At 36.6% G+C, this 16144-nt stretch overlaps 1 protein-coding gene across 1 annotated transcript in view; it reads right to left on the reverse strand.

Annotated features, from left to right (window-relative positions):
- Window positions 1-694: 694 nt before the first annotated feature.
- Window positions 695-16144, reverse strand: part of LOC145774085 (ribonuclease Oy-like) — a 72668-nt gene continuing 57218 nt past the window's right edge. The window contains exons 5-11 of the mRNA XM_082585233.1: window positions 12020-12092; window positions 11335-11402; window positions 9647-9760; window positions 6566-6614; window positions 5298-5369; window positions 2878-3053; window positions 695-2575 (exon numbers count right to left, since the gene is read on the reverse strand). Coding sequence (XP_082441359.1) covers window positions 2539-2575; window positions 2878-3053; window positions 5298-5369; window positions 6566-6614; window positions 9647-9760; window positions 11335-11402; window positions 12020-12092 — 589 coding nt within the window. The 3' untranslated portion in view covers window positions 695-2538. The remainder of the gene's footprint in view (window positions 2576-2877; window positions 3054-5297; window positions 5370-6565; window positions 6615-9646; window positions 9761-11334; window positions 11403-12019; window positions 12093-16144) is intronic.

Genomic DNA, 16144 nt, shown 5'->3' on the forward strand with positions numbered 1-16144 from the left:
TCAGACCGCGGTCCGCCAGTTGAGTAGCCCTGCTATAGGCTATAGTTGCCAGAAAAATCTCTCGCTTACTGCGAGAGATTGTCGATTTTGGTCGTCTTGCCAGAATAAAAGGTTATTTTGCCAATTTCCATCCTGCTATTGATGGACTTTTCCAATATGCGGTTGAAAATAACCACAAGAAAAGGATCATCTGTTTTTGGATTAAATAGTTGCAAGGCTGAATTTCTGTGTGTCGCAAGAAGAGCACAAGACAATTGATCAACCGGGCAGTCAAAGTATTCAGCACATTTTCAAGCAGGTAAACGATGGCAGATGATGATATAAAGCTAACTTGTTCGTGAAGTAACAATGTGACTAACAATTGACGATGACATACGTACTGAATTGTTCAAAATTGCACTTTAGGTTTTGCTAATTAGGTAGTTAACCCTAAGTGGCGAGATTGACTACGTTATGTAGCCGAACCACTCATGGGGTCTTAAGAGAAAGTAAACAGGACCAATATCAATTTGGTCGCCCTCTGACTTGATAAACGGTTTGTTGTTGGTTTATGTTAGCTCTGTCGGTTTTGATGGCTACGGGATACATTTGTTGTTTTTGTGCAACAGCTCACGAAAACAAAGTTTATCTTAACATCCGTTCTATGAATAGGCAACGTTGCAGTCGCAGGAAGCACTACTTTGATACATAGGAGTTAGGACACCACTCGTTAAACTCATTCTATTCCGACGACAAACAAAAGTTATGATCCCAAAAACACAAGACAAGCAAATGCATAAAAACATCACAAGAAAAAATCATTAGTCTGACTGTTTTGATGATAATCCGGTATAAACAACTTCTTCTTCTTCGTCGTATGAGCTGTTCTTCTGGACTATATCTTTGGGCATGATGTCATCAGCCACTCGACAGTCTCGGCATCCAGGGCCTTCAGTCCAAGCGTTCCATGTGGTGGTTGATGGATTGGGCAGTCATGGACGACATGATCTACTGTCTGGTCTGTGGCGCCACACTCGCATCCCGGTGAGGAAGCCAGGCCCCATCTGCACATGTCTGAACGAAAGCGACCGACGCCGGTTCGTAGGCGGTTAAGCCGGACCCACGCAAGTCTTGCGAGGGACATTCCCGGAGGGTGGGGATCGACGTCGGGTAGGAAATCACGGAGTCGGGAGGTGTTGTTTTGCCACTCCATGTTCCATGTGTAGTTCGTCCAGCGTGCCACACTCATTCCAAGATCTTCAACGTTGTTCAGAAGCTGTCGTGCGGCGGGCACAAATGGGCGTCTTGATTTCAGTCGCTGCTGTCCTCCAGGTAGAGTAAGTTAAACAACTGAGTAAGTTAATTACAAAAAGCGTTTAGAAACATTTCAACTAACATGATTTTCAAGTGACATAGCATGCCAAGAAGATATTCTATCAGGATTTCATACAAACGAGTAATTTGTCTAGCACCTACCGCGCATGAGAATCGCAGTAGGTAGATTCGGTATGTGACGCCATGCAATGTCCTAATCTGCAATGTTCAGTTCGTCATTACGGAATCAGCGCTCAGAGGACAATCTACCAAGAAAAAATGTTTCTGCGATATAACAAGATAACACTTGTCGCGATTAAGCTCGATCAGCACATTTCACTGATGAGTCAGGTAGGCTATGGTGAGTTGCAGCATTCATTGCACTTTGGATCACTTTCACAAGCTACTATCAAGTCGTTAAAACGTTAACGAAGTTCCATATTTGACTACAACATTTGAAGTAATTTTAGTACGTTTTTACAGTTTTCAATTAAACAGGGATTTATTTAACGTAATTTACAGTGATGGTCACAAGGACAGCTTAGTCAGACACTCTGAGTAGTTTGTATTGTAACCATGGTCTCCAACATCTGTATGAGATCAGGCACATGACGTAATAATCAGACACCATCACCATGATGTAAATAAATTTGCAGTTCTATGTTGATGCATTGCTGCAAAACAGCAAAGCAACAACTTACTGTGTAACTGCATCGTCACAATAAACATGTTAAATCACAGTAATCAGTTTTCTAAAACATTGTTGAAAATTTAATTGAAACAATCTGGTGAAGACGCTAAGTTTCGCTGAAAATTTTAAGTTCAAAATTTCAAATATTTCAGAAATGCAAAAGTTTTAAATTTATTACTTTAAATGGAGCGATTGAACAGTTTTTCAGTAACACTGAGACAAAATGAACGTTCTTTGAAAGCAACTACGTTTTAACATACAGATTGCATCAGTACGTTGATCATCACTCTAAATCCAGCCTAGCATGATACTGGAACATGTGTGAATCAAAGCAGCTGGCAAACAGCTTTGATAGATGACGTTGTTTAGATCTACTATAGCATCACAATACACTTTCCCAACGTAGATGAAACGTCGGACATGTGTGCATATGAAAGCGTTCGGTGCCATTAGATTTGCATATATCATGCACTCAGCTAGCAAAACTCGTCTTTTTTACGTTGAATCAATGCAAAAAAGACGGACCTTGTTGGCCTGGAACAGCTTCAGATCAATCAAACGTTGACATCACTTGATTGTGGATCAATGCATCTACAGAAAACATTCAGCTGTTTGGCACTTTGTTGACAAGCACAGAAAGTAATATCACAAAGCAGCTTTTTGAAGGGAAAATAGTGTGTTAGAAAGTGATAAGAAGGTCAGACTAAACGTACCTTGGTATGTTTTTGCAATGAAACGTAAGACAAAACTTCATGAAGATGATCAATAAAGTTTAAGATGTGTTGGATGCGAAAAGGAAACTAAAGAACAAAATTTCATTGCCCTGTTAACAAAATATACAAGGTAGAAATTTTCAAAATTGAAATGAAGTAAACATGTTTTAAGTCACATACTTAAAAGGAATATATTGAACGTCTCGGGTTTCTGTGCAGGGCTCAAACGTAGGATTGTAAGGAATAGTATCCCAGCTCGGAGGCTTGAAGTCGCCATGATGGGAAGTGCAATCTTGTGTATTGAAATTTTTATCCATGCATAGTTCGACTTGAATCAAAGCTTGCTCCTTCGGATGCTAAAAATGCATTTAAAACGTAAGTCAATAAACAAAATAACACAGGCAATAAACGCAATAAAAAAGGCAATAAACGCAATAAAAAAGGTAGTATGAACGTACCAAGAACGTTACATTGCAAGAAAAAGTAGTAAAAACAAAAAATGCCAATGAAACGACGGACCTGGAGAGTAAAATTCTTGCACTCAAATTTCAAAAGCGCAGGCTATTCATAATAGTAGCAAACTTGTTTATGTGTAGTATAACTTGCTACCACTGCTTCGGAAAGGTATAACTCACACTATATATGCCAGACCTCAACCAAAACTAAAAAAAAATTCACGTATTCTTTGGATTACATCAAGAAGGTAATGAACCTCTTCGCTCTTCAGGGCAAGACAGCGAAATTAATATAGATTTGCTACTAGAGAAACAAAGAGCTAGCATAATTAATGGCATATACATAAAGATAAATTTAAATAAGAATGCACCAGTCATTTGCATACAACTTAATATTACAATAATTTAAGCTTTCAGAAAGGCTATTGTCATGATGCATACAACAGATCACAAGCTCGAACACAATCGCAATCTGTGCACAAAGTCACATGATAGCCATTTTAAGACCTTTATTATAGCGGAAAAGTCCAACTTGCTGATGCGAAAGTTTTGCATGCTTCTGCATATCCTTCCGGAATGTCGCGGACGAATTGACGCGACATTATCTATCTCGCATTGTGCAGAAACTTTTGTTTATAAAAAACTTATCAATTTTTGTTTTAGAAACTTACCAACATTGAATTCCAATCATAATTTTTCACTGAACACTTGTTACGATGCAAACGTTACCATACGGTATGCATTTATTTTAACAAGATGACACAACCCACGATACTGTCATATTTCTATTTAAATATGGTTTAAGGAACGAACTAAGGAACTGTATTGTGGTTTAAAATTTTAAAGTTTATAAACCTGCTCTGAAAACTTCTAACTTACTTTATTTTTAATTCTAAAATTGATGTTTGTGCCCTGACTGAAACTTGGTTAGGAAGTTCAATTGACAGCCATGTGCTAAGTGACATCACTGCTAAAGGTTATGTCATTTTGCATGTTCCCAGATCTCAAAGAAAGCGTGGTGATGGTGTGGGTTTCTTGTACAATGTTTAATTGTCTATGCCAAACTTGACAGAGTAAACTTTTAGCTAGCTTTCAGTTTTCTCGGTTTGAACATATCGAATGTATTTCGAAGCATGGTAATATTCCAGTGTTAATTTGTGTAATTTATCGACCTCTTCTCTCCATAAAGAATGGATTTAAAACAAGCATACTTTTTAATGAGTGGTCTAGCTATTCGGAACAATTGTCTTTATGTAATAATGAAATTATTGTTACTGGTGATATAAATTTGCATCTTGATAACATTAGTTGTGTGGATGTTGTGAAATTTAACAATATTTCATACACAGTTGGATTGAAACAATTGATCAATGATCCAACTCATGTAAAAGATCACACACTGGACTTCAGGTTAGTGCAATCTCATACAAACATTGTTGTTGATAAACCACTAGTCATTGATCCATGTCTGTCCAATATTCAGCGTATTTCCTCTTCTGACCATTTTGCTTAAATATTAAAAACAAAACTATACAAACCACCTCGCCCCAAAAAGCAAGTAAAATTTCGAAAATAGAACATTCTTGATGAAGATTTTGTTTCTGATGTGTGTCTTGCTTTCCAATCTTTAAAATTGAACTGTTCTTGTAAAGAATTTGTAAAATTGAAACTCTATATAACTCATCGCTTCAATCTATTTATAATAATCATGCTCCTATTTGCTCCCAATTGCTCACACTCAGAACAAATGCTCTCTGGTTTACTATGGAACTCAAGAAAGAAAAAACAAATTTGAAAAAAGCTTGAACACAAATGGAAAAAAACTAAATTATCTATTCATCGAAACATTTACACAAAAAACAATGCAAATATGTGAACATGTTAGTACTTGAAGCTAAGAAAAATTACTATCTTAGGCACATCAGTGAAAACAATACTCAAAAACAACTCTTCAAATTTTCTAAAACATTGACGGGCAAAGATAAAAGAAGTGCTCCTCTACTATTGTAACTGCAACAATGTAATGCTGTATATTGTTTGTTTATGTTTGTGCTTCAAGGAGGGGTTCACAACTGTGATTCCCTTTCGTGCTTGATATGAACAATTTAATAGAACAAATAACCATCCAGGCTGCCTAGTACTTACCTTAGAGAAGATGCATTGTATATTTACTTTGGAACCAACCACTGCTTCCATTGCCTCCCTCATGTCGCTCAACTGTTGAAACAAAAACAACCATTAAATGCAAAAATAACTGAATTAATTGAGCGACTTTGGATCAGGGTAATGAAACACTCCAACGCATCACACACATCACAACGTCATTAACAAATGATAATGAATAAGAAAAGTCCAAATCAATTTAAGGAATTTAGTAATCTTGTATACAACAGAACTACATGTGCAATTGATAGTGCAGCACAGAAGTGCAAAATGAGTGATGATGATACACAACCCTATATCACTTAAGGATCATTCCATGCCATTTTACAAGGCTGACAGCCCATCCTCTCCATTTAAAAGTTACTTCCTATCATCATTCCTGACCACAAAACTGAAAATTTTATCTTGATATCTTATTTGGTTTAATCACAGTGCCATTTTGAAAATCGGTACCTCATACAAAAAAGGGGTTAGATTGTTGCATTTTTGGAAATCCAAAAATGTCATTTTTGCTCATTTTTAACTAATATAAGAATAAATTTTAATCAGTAAGATTGTTTCTATATGTAATTTGGGGTGCTGAAACCAAATATGACATTGCTTTTGCCTAACTTGCATACGTTTTTAGAAATAGCTAAAAAACAATTGAATTTAGTCACTTCGAGTGCCTTTTTCAAAATTTTGATGGCAACACTTTCCTAATATTGTACAGACTTGAAAATTGGTCCAGATGTAGTTCAGATATACTTCTTTATTATATCTAATATTATATCTTGATTATATTAGGAAAGTGTTGCTGTCAAAATTTTGAAAAAGGCACTCGAAGTGACTAAATTCAAGTTTTTTTTAGCTATATCTAAAAAACGTATGCAAGTTAGGCAAAAAACAATGTCATATTCGGTTTCAGCACCCCAAATTACATATAGAAACAATCTTACTGACTAAAATTTATTCTTATATTAGTTGAAAATGAGCAAAAATGACAACAATCTAACCCCTTTTTTGTATGCGGTACCGATTTTCAAAATGGCACTGTGATTAAACCAAATAAGATATCAAGATGAAATTTTCAGTTTTGTGGTCAGGAATGATGGTAGGAACTAACTTTTAAATATGAATAAATTCGGAGAGGGTGGGTTGTCAGCCTGGTGAAATCATATGGCATGGAATGACTCTTAATCCCACAAACAATGAAAAGCTCCAACATACAGTAAGTAAAGAGACATACAGTAACTGCATCATACGAGTACCTTATATCGTGCGGTGTCACTTGGGGTTATGTTTCTGCCGGAGAGTGCTCTAAATAAAGACAGATTAAAATTGATCAAAGAACAATAGCCAAAGTCTTGAATGCTGACAAGGCATTTATGATAAGCTAACACAACAATTTAACGCAAGAGTTAAAGCAAATGTCAGCCGACTGCACAATGTACATGTTGTTAATTTTGACAAAACTAGTCACATCCTGATCAAGGGTCGTGTCGACTCATGAATTACTGTACAATCACAAAACAAAAGGCTTTAACACAAAAATGAAAACAAAGCTACTATTCAGAAATCTCCAGTAAATTGACTACCTGAATAATTTTTATACTCTCGAATAGTTGAATCGAATCTAGAATATCGAATCTTATTTGGATTATTTCAGTCAAAAAACGATACAGATAAAATACATTGCAGTATAGTGATCAAATTGGCTTAAACCCCCCATCAATAAGCGTATTTGTGATTTGTAGGTCGCTGCAACAGACGGAGTGTTAAATACATGCGATATTGTGACCGCTTCGCAATCGGCAGCGTAACCTAGCGGTTTGAGGGTTAGGGAAGTAGGGTTCGATTCCAAATCCTGCCATTACTTTTTTTCCTTAATTACCAAACTTTAAAACAAGAACCAACTCTCTCGTACTCTCCACAATGTAGATACTAATAGTAAAATTTAGCATGATGCTGCGAGTTCGCTGAGGTAATAGCGGCTTGCACTAGCTTTCGAAACACAGTTCCCTAGTCATGCACTATGACGAATGTTTCTCATTCTCTGAATAGCTGAGTGCTAGAAGGGTCACAATGACTGCAACTCAGCTGGTTCATGGTGAAAACTGTCGTATGTTTAAAGTATCTACCAGTCAAAAACACTCCATCTGCTGAAATGACATACAGATTGGAAATACGCAATCGGTTACACACTACACAGGATAGCAATAAGTTTAGCATTTAATAGATTTCATCAAAAACTAAAAAACATAAAATATAAAAATTAAACTAATTGTTTAGCAAAAGTTTATAAAACTCAACTGGTTTCATCCTCAGCTCGATTAAATGAAAGAATTTCTAGGTGCAGCAATAAACTTTAAGATTAATTGCTGCTGATGTTACGAGGGTTAGCCTAATCAACAAGCTAATTATAAAGAAAATTAGCGCTTAGTCTTTATCAGCACAGAGAGCAAGTCTTTTAATCGCAGACAGTTCGGCGTCGATCAAATAGGCGCGCACACTGTGGCGTCAGGATATTTAGGTGCAGAGCACTGTGGCGCCCGTTCATTTAGGTGCTATTTCTAGTAAAATCTGCAGATTGTATCAGCTTGGCAGGTAGGGCAATGCTTTTCACACAAAATGTTATATTGAACAGAAAAATATATTGCTTTGTTATTGCGCGTGCAACCGTGCATATATTTGATGTTAGTCATGGCTTCAGTGAGTGAAGCTGCTTTATCCGGCAATACTTTTCACACAAAATGTTGTATTGAATAGAAAAATATGTCATGGCTTCCGTGAGTGAAGCTGCTTAAACCGGCAATTGCTTTTACACAAAATGTTATATTGAACAGAAAAATATATTGGTTTTTTAATACGCATGTTCGGCATTTATTTGTTGTTAGTCCAGGTTTGCGTCGGTGAAGCTTTATCAATAAATTATTCAAGTTTTCGAACATGACTGAGTTCAATTTTTGGTTAAGTCAAATAATAACTACATTAAACATCAATAAAAAATATACCATAACTTAGGTAACTAAGGTAACTTAAGGTAACGTAACTAAGGTAAAACTAAGGTAACTTAGTTTTCAGTCAAAACCCCGACTAGGTTTTGCGAAAGCTGAACTGATACGATCTGCAAACTTTACCTGGAATAGCACCTTAATAAACGGGCGCCACAGTGCTCCGCACCTAAATATCCTGACGCCACAGTGTGAGCGCCTATTTGACCAGAGCCTAACTGTCTGCGCCTAAAAGACGCGGACCCTCAGCACATGCGTTGACATTCTGTCAAAATCGATTTTTTTTTGTGTGAGAGTACTCTCGCCCTATAATATGCATCAGCTTGGCAACATTCAGTGGCGAAGGAGGGCTTCTGAGTCGCTTACTGCTGTAACGATTTCAAAACGATAAATTGTTTCCACAATCAGTTATTTGCGTTTTAACATAATCGGCAAATCTTTTGACAAAATGTCAACAATTAGAAACAAAAGGAGATAGTCTAGAAAATAGGGAGTTTGGAATCTGAAATCATTTCCCAATAATTAGCTATTATTACATATCAATAGCAGGCAGCTTGTAGGAAACTTACACGTGCATTTAGTTAGTGAATAGCTTTCCGACTAAAGGGAGTTAGGCTACAGTAGATTGGCAGTTTGGAACTCAAAGATTGTTTCGATTAGTTACAATAGATGTCAATTTACTGATGGACAAACAGAGAAGATTTATATTTCAAGAGGCCCTAAGACACCTGCAGATACCTTCAGATGATGTTGATAGCAACTCTGATGCTGCGGTTACAAGTGGTAGTGAATGTGAATCTATATCTGATGTTAATAAACCGCATTTGGAAGAGGAACTGTCCAATATAGATGTCTTTGAGGAAGAAAGTGAAAATGAAGAGACTGGTGGTGATGTAGATCAAGAATCTGATAAAGGCTCCTCAGAAGATGAAAATCAAGTACCAATAACAGCTGGTAATATTATGCAAATCCTTTTCCAGGCAGGCTCAGAAGAATAAAAGTCAAAGTTTGTAGATTTTTGACTTTCGCAAAACCCAGCGAAAAGAAGTAGAGATCCACCAAAAGAGCAATATTTCTACAGTATGAAACAATATAAGGCAGCAAAAGCGAAACCTGTAGTTAGTCCAGTTGAAGGTCTTGATTGACGTGTGGTACCTAAATCAGTTACGCAATTTAATCTCAACAGCAAACAATCGTCCCACTGAGCACTGACAACCTGCAGCTGTTAAGAGTTTATGATCACCTTGAAACAAATGCAGCAAAACAGAAATGAAGCCCCTGAGATTAAAAAAATTGAAAACTGTGGAAAACTTCTAAAATTATCAAATCCATACTTACAAGGTAAAGTCGAATCGAGAGTTCAGCTGTAGACCTTTATCAAAGTACTTGTGTTCAGTGTCAAGGGCAGGGAGGGTCATTGCGCATGTCCCATGCTTCACCCATTCATGCTTCCTGGAAGATCAAGTACATGACTTTGAGGCGCCGGGAAGTTTGCATCAAGAAGCATATGTATGATAATTATGTTTGAACAACCATGATTTACAAAAAGGAATACTTGTTGTACAGGTAGTAAGCCTTTAAGTTTTAGCGTCAATTTGCAAACACTTTTTTTAATCAACGAAACTTAATTCGAAGTGAACATTACGCCTGAATCTGAATAAACTTTAATATTCAGGCAGGTCTACAACCGTTAGTCCTAATATCAGATAAAGAGTCAATCTTTATAGTTGTTTAGGAAATAGTTATTTTGGGATTTTTATTTTGTAGCTTTAGTGTTTACGATATGAATGGTCAGCTACAATTGAACTGATGCAGTGAGTGTCTTGGGCTTGAGCGTAGAGTTTTAGAAATTACCGTGGTGTGCTATATCAGAATAACACACGCATAAACATTAAATACCGTATATACTCGAGTAAAGGTAAAGATTTTCGGTGTAGTGATTTTCACCTTCAAAAAACAGGTTTGACTTATACACCGGACAAGCTGTTGTCTTCAGCTCGGCAGTCTTCCAAATTAACGCATTTTTGCTACGGCAAAATGATTGCCGACGTAGATTATGGATTGTGAAATGGCATGGGCCGAAGTAAAATTTTAGAATACCTTTATTTGCAGTGATTCAACCTTGATTTTCAAATTTAATGATTTTTGTCGATTCTAAACTTTATACCGTACGCTTGTTAACCGATCAATATTTAATTTTAGCGTGTAGGATATAATCGTTTTTATTTTATATTTTTCCATAATCGTTGAAGTCGATGTCAAACCTTAGCGGCCGCATAAAACAATGATGTCAGGTTGGCTAGGTGATAATGGTGGTAAGAGACATCGTTAATGCAGGCAATATCTGCAAGACCATTAAACACCTTTTCTTTTATCGGTTTTCGATTTAATTCTCACACATTGCGAACATTCTTTGCTTCAAAAACATCGTGGGGAGTCATAATAGCACATTTTGCTGGCTTAGTTTTGTTTGAGTTTAACAACTCAGGTCAGAAGTTACAGTTTTTCCTTTGCACTACTGAATAAGCTTTTTTGCCTGAGATAAACTATTGCTGGCGGACATTAGCCCATTTTTTACATTTATTTAATGTCTGTCAGTGTTGAATGTCCATGTGTTAATGAGCGGATTTCGATTCTCGTGCATCTGATAACAAAACAATGCGTTCTGTTGAATCATAATTGATCTCACAATGAAAAGACCTTGTTGAAAATAGCGCGTTTAATTTAGCTGGTTTACTTATTATTGCCGTGAATATTGTTTCGTGACTATCCCAGCAGCGTAAGTTACTCTACGCTCTAGTTTGAAATTTCCTCACCGTATGTCAATACCGCTAAGAGTAGTGGGTGTGCCGCACTCCTGCACCATCTTACTCTATGCCTATGGTGTTGGGTTTGTATTTAAAATTTGTAAACAAAAATCATAATAGTAATATTTGTGCATCATTAGGTCTAAAACTACGGTAAGTTAGTACTAAGTACATAAGGCAGATGGCTTGCTACAAATACAATATTTTGCATAAATTCACCAGAAACTTGTTTTTCCCTCTTCTTGTATGAGGTTGGGCCATCTGTTCAGGAGTTGAGGTTCTAAATCCTGCAAAAATATTAACAACGCAAGTTTGTCAATGAACTTTTCCTGATCCCTGATTAAAGCAGCAATTAACTGACCATAGATAAGTCAACTGCTTTAAGCAAACAGCTTGTCTGGGTCAAACTTGCTATACCGGTCAAGTTATGTAGTTTCTTCTGATTGAACCAAATAACGATTATTTTATACAGTACGGTACCGTACACAACTACACACGGTTTACTACTTCAATTGTGCATTCAGATTAGGGCAGCATAATAGAATCTATCCTAGAGTGAGTTGTTCATATTCGTTAACTTAAAAATACATTCAAACTTTAGCATCCATGGAAACGTTACTAAACTTAAGAACCCAAGTTAAAATCACATGTACCGTCATAAAACAAAAGCGTGTACAATTAATGACAGTTTTTCAGATGCACACAAAAGTGAAAAACTTCAGATCAACCAAACTCCAAACAGATATGTTTCGTTTCAAATACGTTATTATAATGATTCCATATCCATGAAGTATCGTAAATAATATCAGTAAAGTACTGATAGCGAAATTATCAGCGGAAACAAAAAGTCAACTAAAAATAATAGCTTGTTACGGTACTATAAAATAAAATTCAAAATAATTACCATTATCAATGCATCATTGAAAGGTGCTGAGTTGTTGCAATAGAAAGGCCCTTTACCAGATGTTTTGCTTGGCCTGTTACAAAAAATAAATAAAAACGAACTTCACGTCTGGGTCTGATAAGTATGCATCAACAAATAAACCTGTAGGGTTAAAGCATTTCTATTTCTATAATATATATTGTATTTGTACATAGAGTAGGTAGTAGCCCTACAATCATCATCCAAACTCGATTTTGTCCCAAAGCCATCCAATCGAAGAACTACTTTAAGGCTAAGTCGTAGGCACACTGGCACATGCATGGTAGATGTCCACATTGTGGCACCGGGCGATGTTGGTGCTGCACATTGGGATTCAGAAGTTATTCCAAGCAAACTGTATTTTATTCGGTGTTAGCAGCAGCATGGTATATGTGGTAGTGTACGCCTGTACGGTACATTACACGAGACAAGTTTTAGGAAAAACTTTGTTTATCATAATTTTAGTGTTTTGGTATATATTTTGGGTCGGTGAATTCAATAATGGCATTAAAATTTTTGGAATGTCAATAAGTCTGTCACAAATTATAATTAGCAAAATCATGATTTCAAGTTAATATGTATTAAAAATAGCTCTATCCTTCCACCTACATATGTGAAGGTGTAAGGAACACTTCACTCCATTCAATAAGAGGTACGTTTTTGATATTGTGGAAACCTAGGGGTGAGTTGTTTGCGTGCTGACCAGTCTTTATCAAGTAGTGTTGCTCTTTTCGAAAATGGCAGTAAATTTCTATATGAGAAGGTCAGAGTATTCTGGCAAGACATTCATCCAAAACATTGAAAGAGAAATTGTATGAAAATGCATTTCAGTCTACCATTATTTGCAATGTCTAACAATTGGTCCTCTTGTCGTACAGGTAAGATCAATTTACCTGCTTTGAATACAAATGGATTACGAATTCATTTCTTTGCAGTTCTAAGGCGTTTAATGCTTGGTAAATAGCGCTTGAATTTAGTAAAAAAACACGTAAGTGACTGCTTTAAGGTCAGAGAAAGCTTGCTCAGGTTGGTTGTCTTTTAACCCTTAAAAAAGGTTGGGCTCCTGGAGTCTTGCTCAGTTTGGGGGGGGCTGTTGATTCTTCTTATGCTTTAGGAGTGATATCTCTGTTATTTTTTAAGGCACGGTTTCAAAATTTGGCATTCACCTTGTAAAATTATTCACGCTGAGCATATCCGAAAATTAAAAATATATGAATTTTAGAACTGCTCATATATATACGTTGAAATGTTGAGGTGACTTATGACTTTTGGATTATTTTGTGATTGCGTGACCATGGATTTACACATTAGTTTTTGGTAGAGTAATGAAGAACATGCATTGCAATGTTGTGATAAATTTTTTTTACATAATCTCTATTTGAATCTATAGTTTTTATGCAAAATAATATAACAATGCAAAATAACATATAATAATGCAAAATAACATATAAATATGGAATAAGAAATATTTCAGAGGATGTGCTGAGAAATGCTTTATATCTCTAAATTTATAACCTTTATTCGCTCAAAATTTCTGCTCAATAAAGGTGAATAAAAGTTAGGAAAAGTCAAGAAATCTCGTAGTTGCAGCCTCAGTGGTTTTAGAGATACAGCTGTTGATACAAAAAGTTGAATTGACAGCCCCCCAACCTTCAAAAGATTAAAGTCTCTATTAAGTTCAAAACATGTCAAATACCCCTTAGTCTATGCATTGCTCCCACAATTTCGTCTTTAAAAATGCAGCCACATTATCTGCTAACTTGAATACAGTTATCATTTTGCCCTGAAGTGAAATATTCAGTTCGTTGAGCAGACTGAATACCAGTATATGTCAAGTCAAGTACTGATATATGTCACACAAACTGTAGGCAAGTTTGAGAACCCATTTTTCATCAATAAATTGTGAGTAACTTCAGAATGTTTCCTTAAATAGGAACTTTTGCAGTGATTTATGTGAGGTTCAAACACTCTGTTCAAGATTTTTCTTCAACAACGCCACCTTACTTCTGTTTGCAAAAGCTGGAATTTGTGCTCTCTTTCCATGTCCTCACATATCTGCTCAAGCAATCGGGTGATAAGTGTATGACCTTAATGAAGTTGATCATTCAAACTACATCATCGAATACAAGCTCAGATGATATTTTTAGCTTGCCAGTAGGCTATTTCTCTGTGAATGATACAATGAGTGGTTTTGCACTCAGGTGCGACTTCCTTTATCCGAATAGTCCAGACGGACGGCCAATTTTGGCTGCAGTCCTACCTGTGCAGTGTGCACACACCAACAGAATATGACCATTCCAGTTTTTTTGTGATTTTTATTAAACAAAAAAAAGGTGTAAAATAATCATTCAGAGACATGAACAGTTAGAGGCTGTGGTATGTTTTAGAAAAACAACAATTAGAAGAACAAAAGAAAATTGCGTGTAATCAAATACGGCTGCGTAGCCGAGTGGTGAGAACGTCTGCGCGACGTTCAAAAAGACGTGGGTTCGACACCGCTCCAGAGCACGCGGCTGTGTCTCGGCGAAAGACACTTAAAGGCAAGCCAAAATAAGGGGAGCAGCTGACTCGAAAACTATATGTCACTTCGCTGCTTCCTGTTGTCTGTTGTATCGCATCTGTGATCGCAGTGTACTGACTGTACTGTATGTTATCGCAATGGGCGCAAATAAAAGCATGATTATTATTATTATTATTAAATATTCCAATCAGAGCAGAAGGCTTTGAAAACTTATGTCTGATGTGATTCGATTGCAACAAGTTGAAACTGGTTTAAGGCAAACGTAGCAAGACATGAAAATTCTCATAAGGTTGCCAATGGTCAGTCCGACCACTGCAGTAAGAATTGAGCAGTGAACCCCCTTAAATATCGGTGAACTTATTAATGGATAAAGATCAATGATTTTCACAGATTTAACTTGAAAAAGTATACAGACAGCTAACGAATTTCTCACGGACCCGGCCCAGTTGTTGCCAACCACTGATTTAAATGAATGTTTTTTTAAAATATTGGAATAGATTCCAGAAGTGCCAAACCATCCGACCCTAAAGCTCTGTCGCTGTAACATTATTAACCAAACATTACTAGGCTTCATTTTTTTTCTAAGTGACTGATTTTGAAGATATCAAAACGTTTATTACTATACTATTGAAAGCAGTGGCCTAAAATGAATTAAAATAGTTGAAACATCTTCAGTATTATTAAAGATTTTATTATTGGCTAGTATTATTCAACGAAAAAGAAAGTACAATTTTGGAAGAGGAGATTTTTTTTAACCATAGACATGTTGTGTTGTCTATGAAAATGAAAGTACTCATTGATACTGCTAAAAATGAAATTTGACTAACTAGTAACTACTAACTATTCATCATTCGACAACCCAGCCAAAATTAAACAAAGCACATCCTGTCAGCTCGTTAAGATTATAATGTGGTAATTTGACATTGCCAAACAGTTGGAGAAACTGTGACCTTCTTATGATGGCTGCTACTATTCGACTAGTCCGATTGGGCTAGTCTGATTCGGCTAGTCCGATTCGGCTATTACCCTATTTGGCAACAGCCCGATTTAACGTCTGCAGACGTTGAATCAATGTAAATATGATTGATTTTGCTGCCTGGGACATAGCAAAAATCTACCATTTTGTGTCGATTCAATGTCATCAGATGTTGAATGCACCCAAAAAAAAACATAATTTGCTACGTAGACGGAGCGTGCGTTTAGCTTTATGAGCTTGCAAACATACTTGATGTCGCTTTCGAAAGTCGAAACCTCTGCACTGTCAGTGAATTGCGCGGTGCCCAGTGAATCGCTCGCTGTGAAAATGAACTTGAAGTCTCGGCCCGTGGTAACCACTAACCAACGCAACAAGGGCTGGTACAAACCGCATTGCGCACACGCCGCATAATTAACGCAGTACGGTAACGGACTCACGCAAACTGAATGGCGCACACACGACCGTTGCCATAGAATCCCGATCAAAGGCGGAATATGCGCATCTTTTGTTTCATCTGCAACGCGAAAACGGGCGTTTTACAGCGGTCAGTCATAAGTTGCGATATTGCAGTGAAAAGGGAGCAATGTCAAGTCGAAAACTTAATCAAACG

This window comes from Aplidium turbinatum, chromosome 7 (assembly GCF_918807975.1).
Source record: "Aplidium turbinatum chromosome 7, kaAplTurb1.1, whole genome shotgun sequence".
NCBI classification, from domain to species: domain Eukaryota; kingdom Metazoa; phylum Chordata; class Ascidiacea; order Aplousobranchia; family Polyclinidae; genus Aplidium; species Aplidium turbinatum.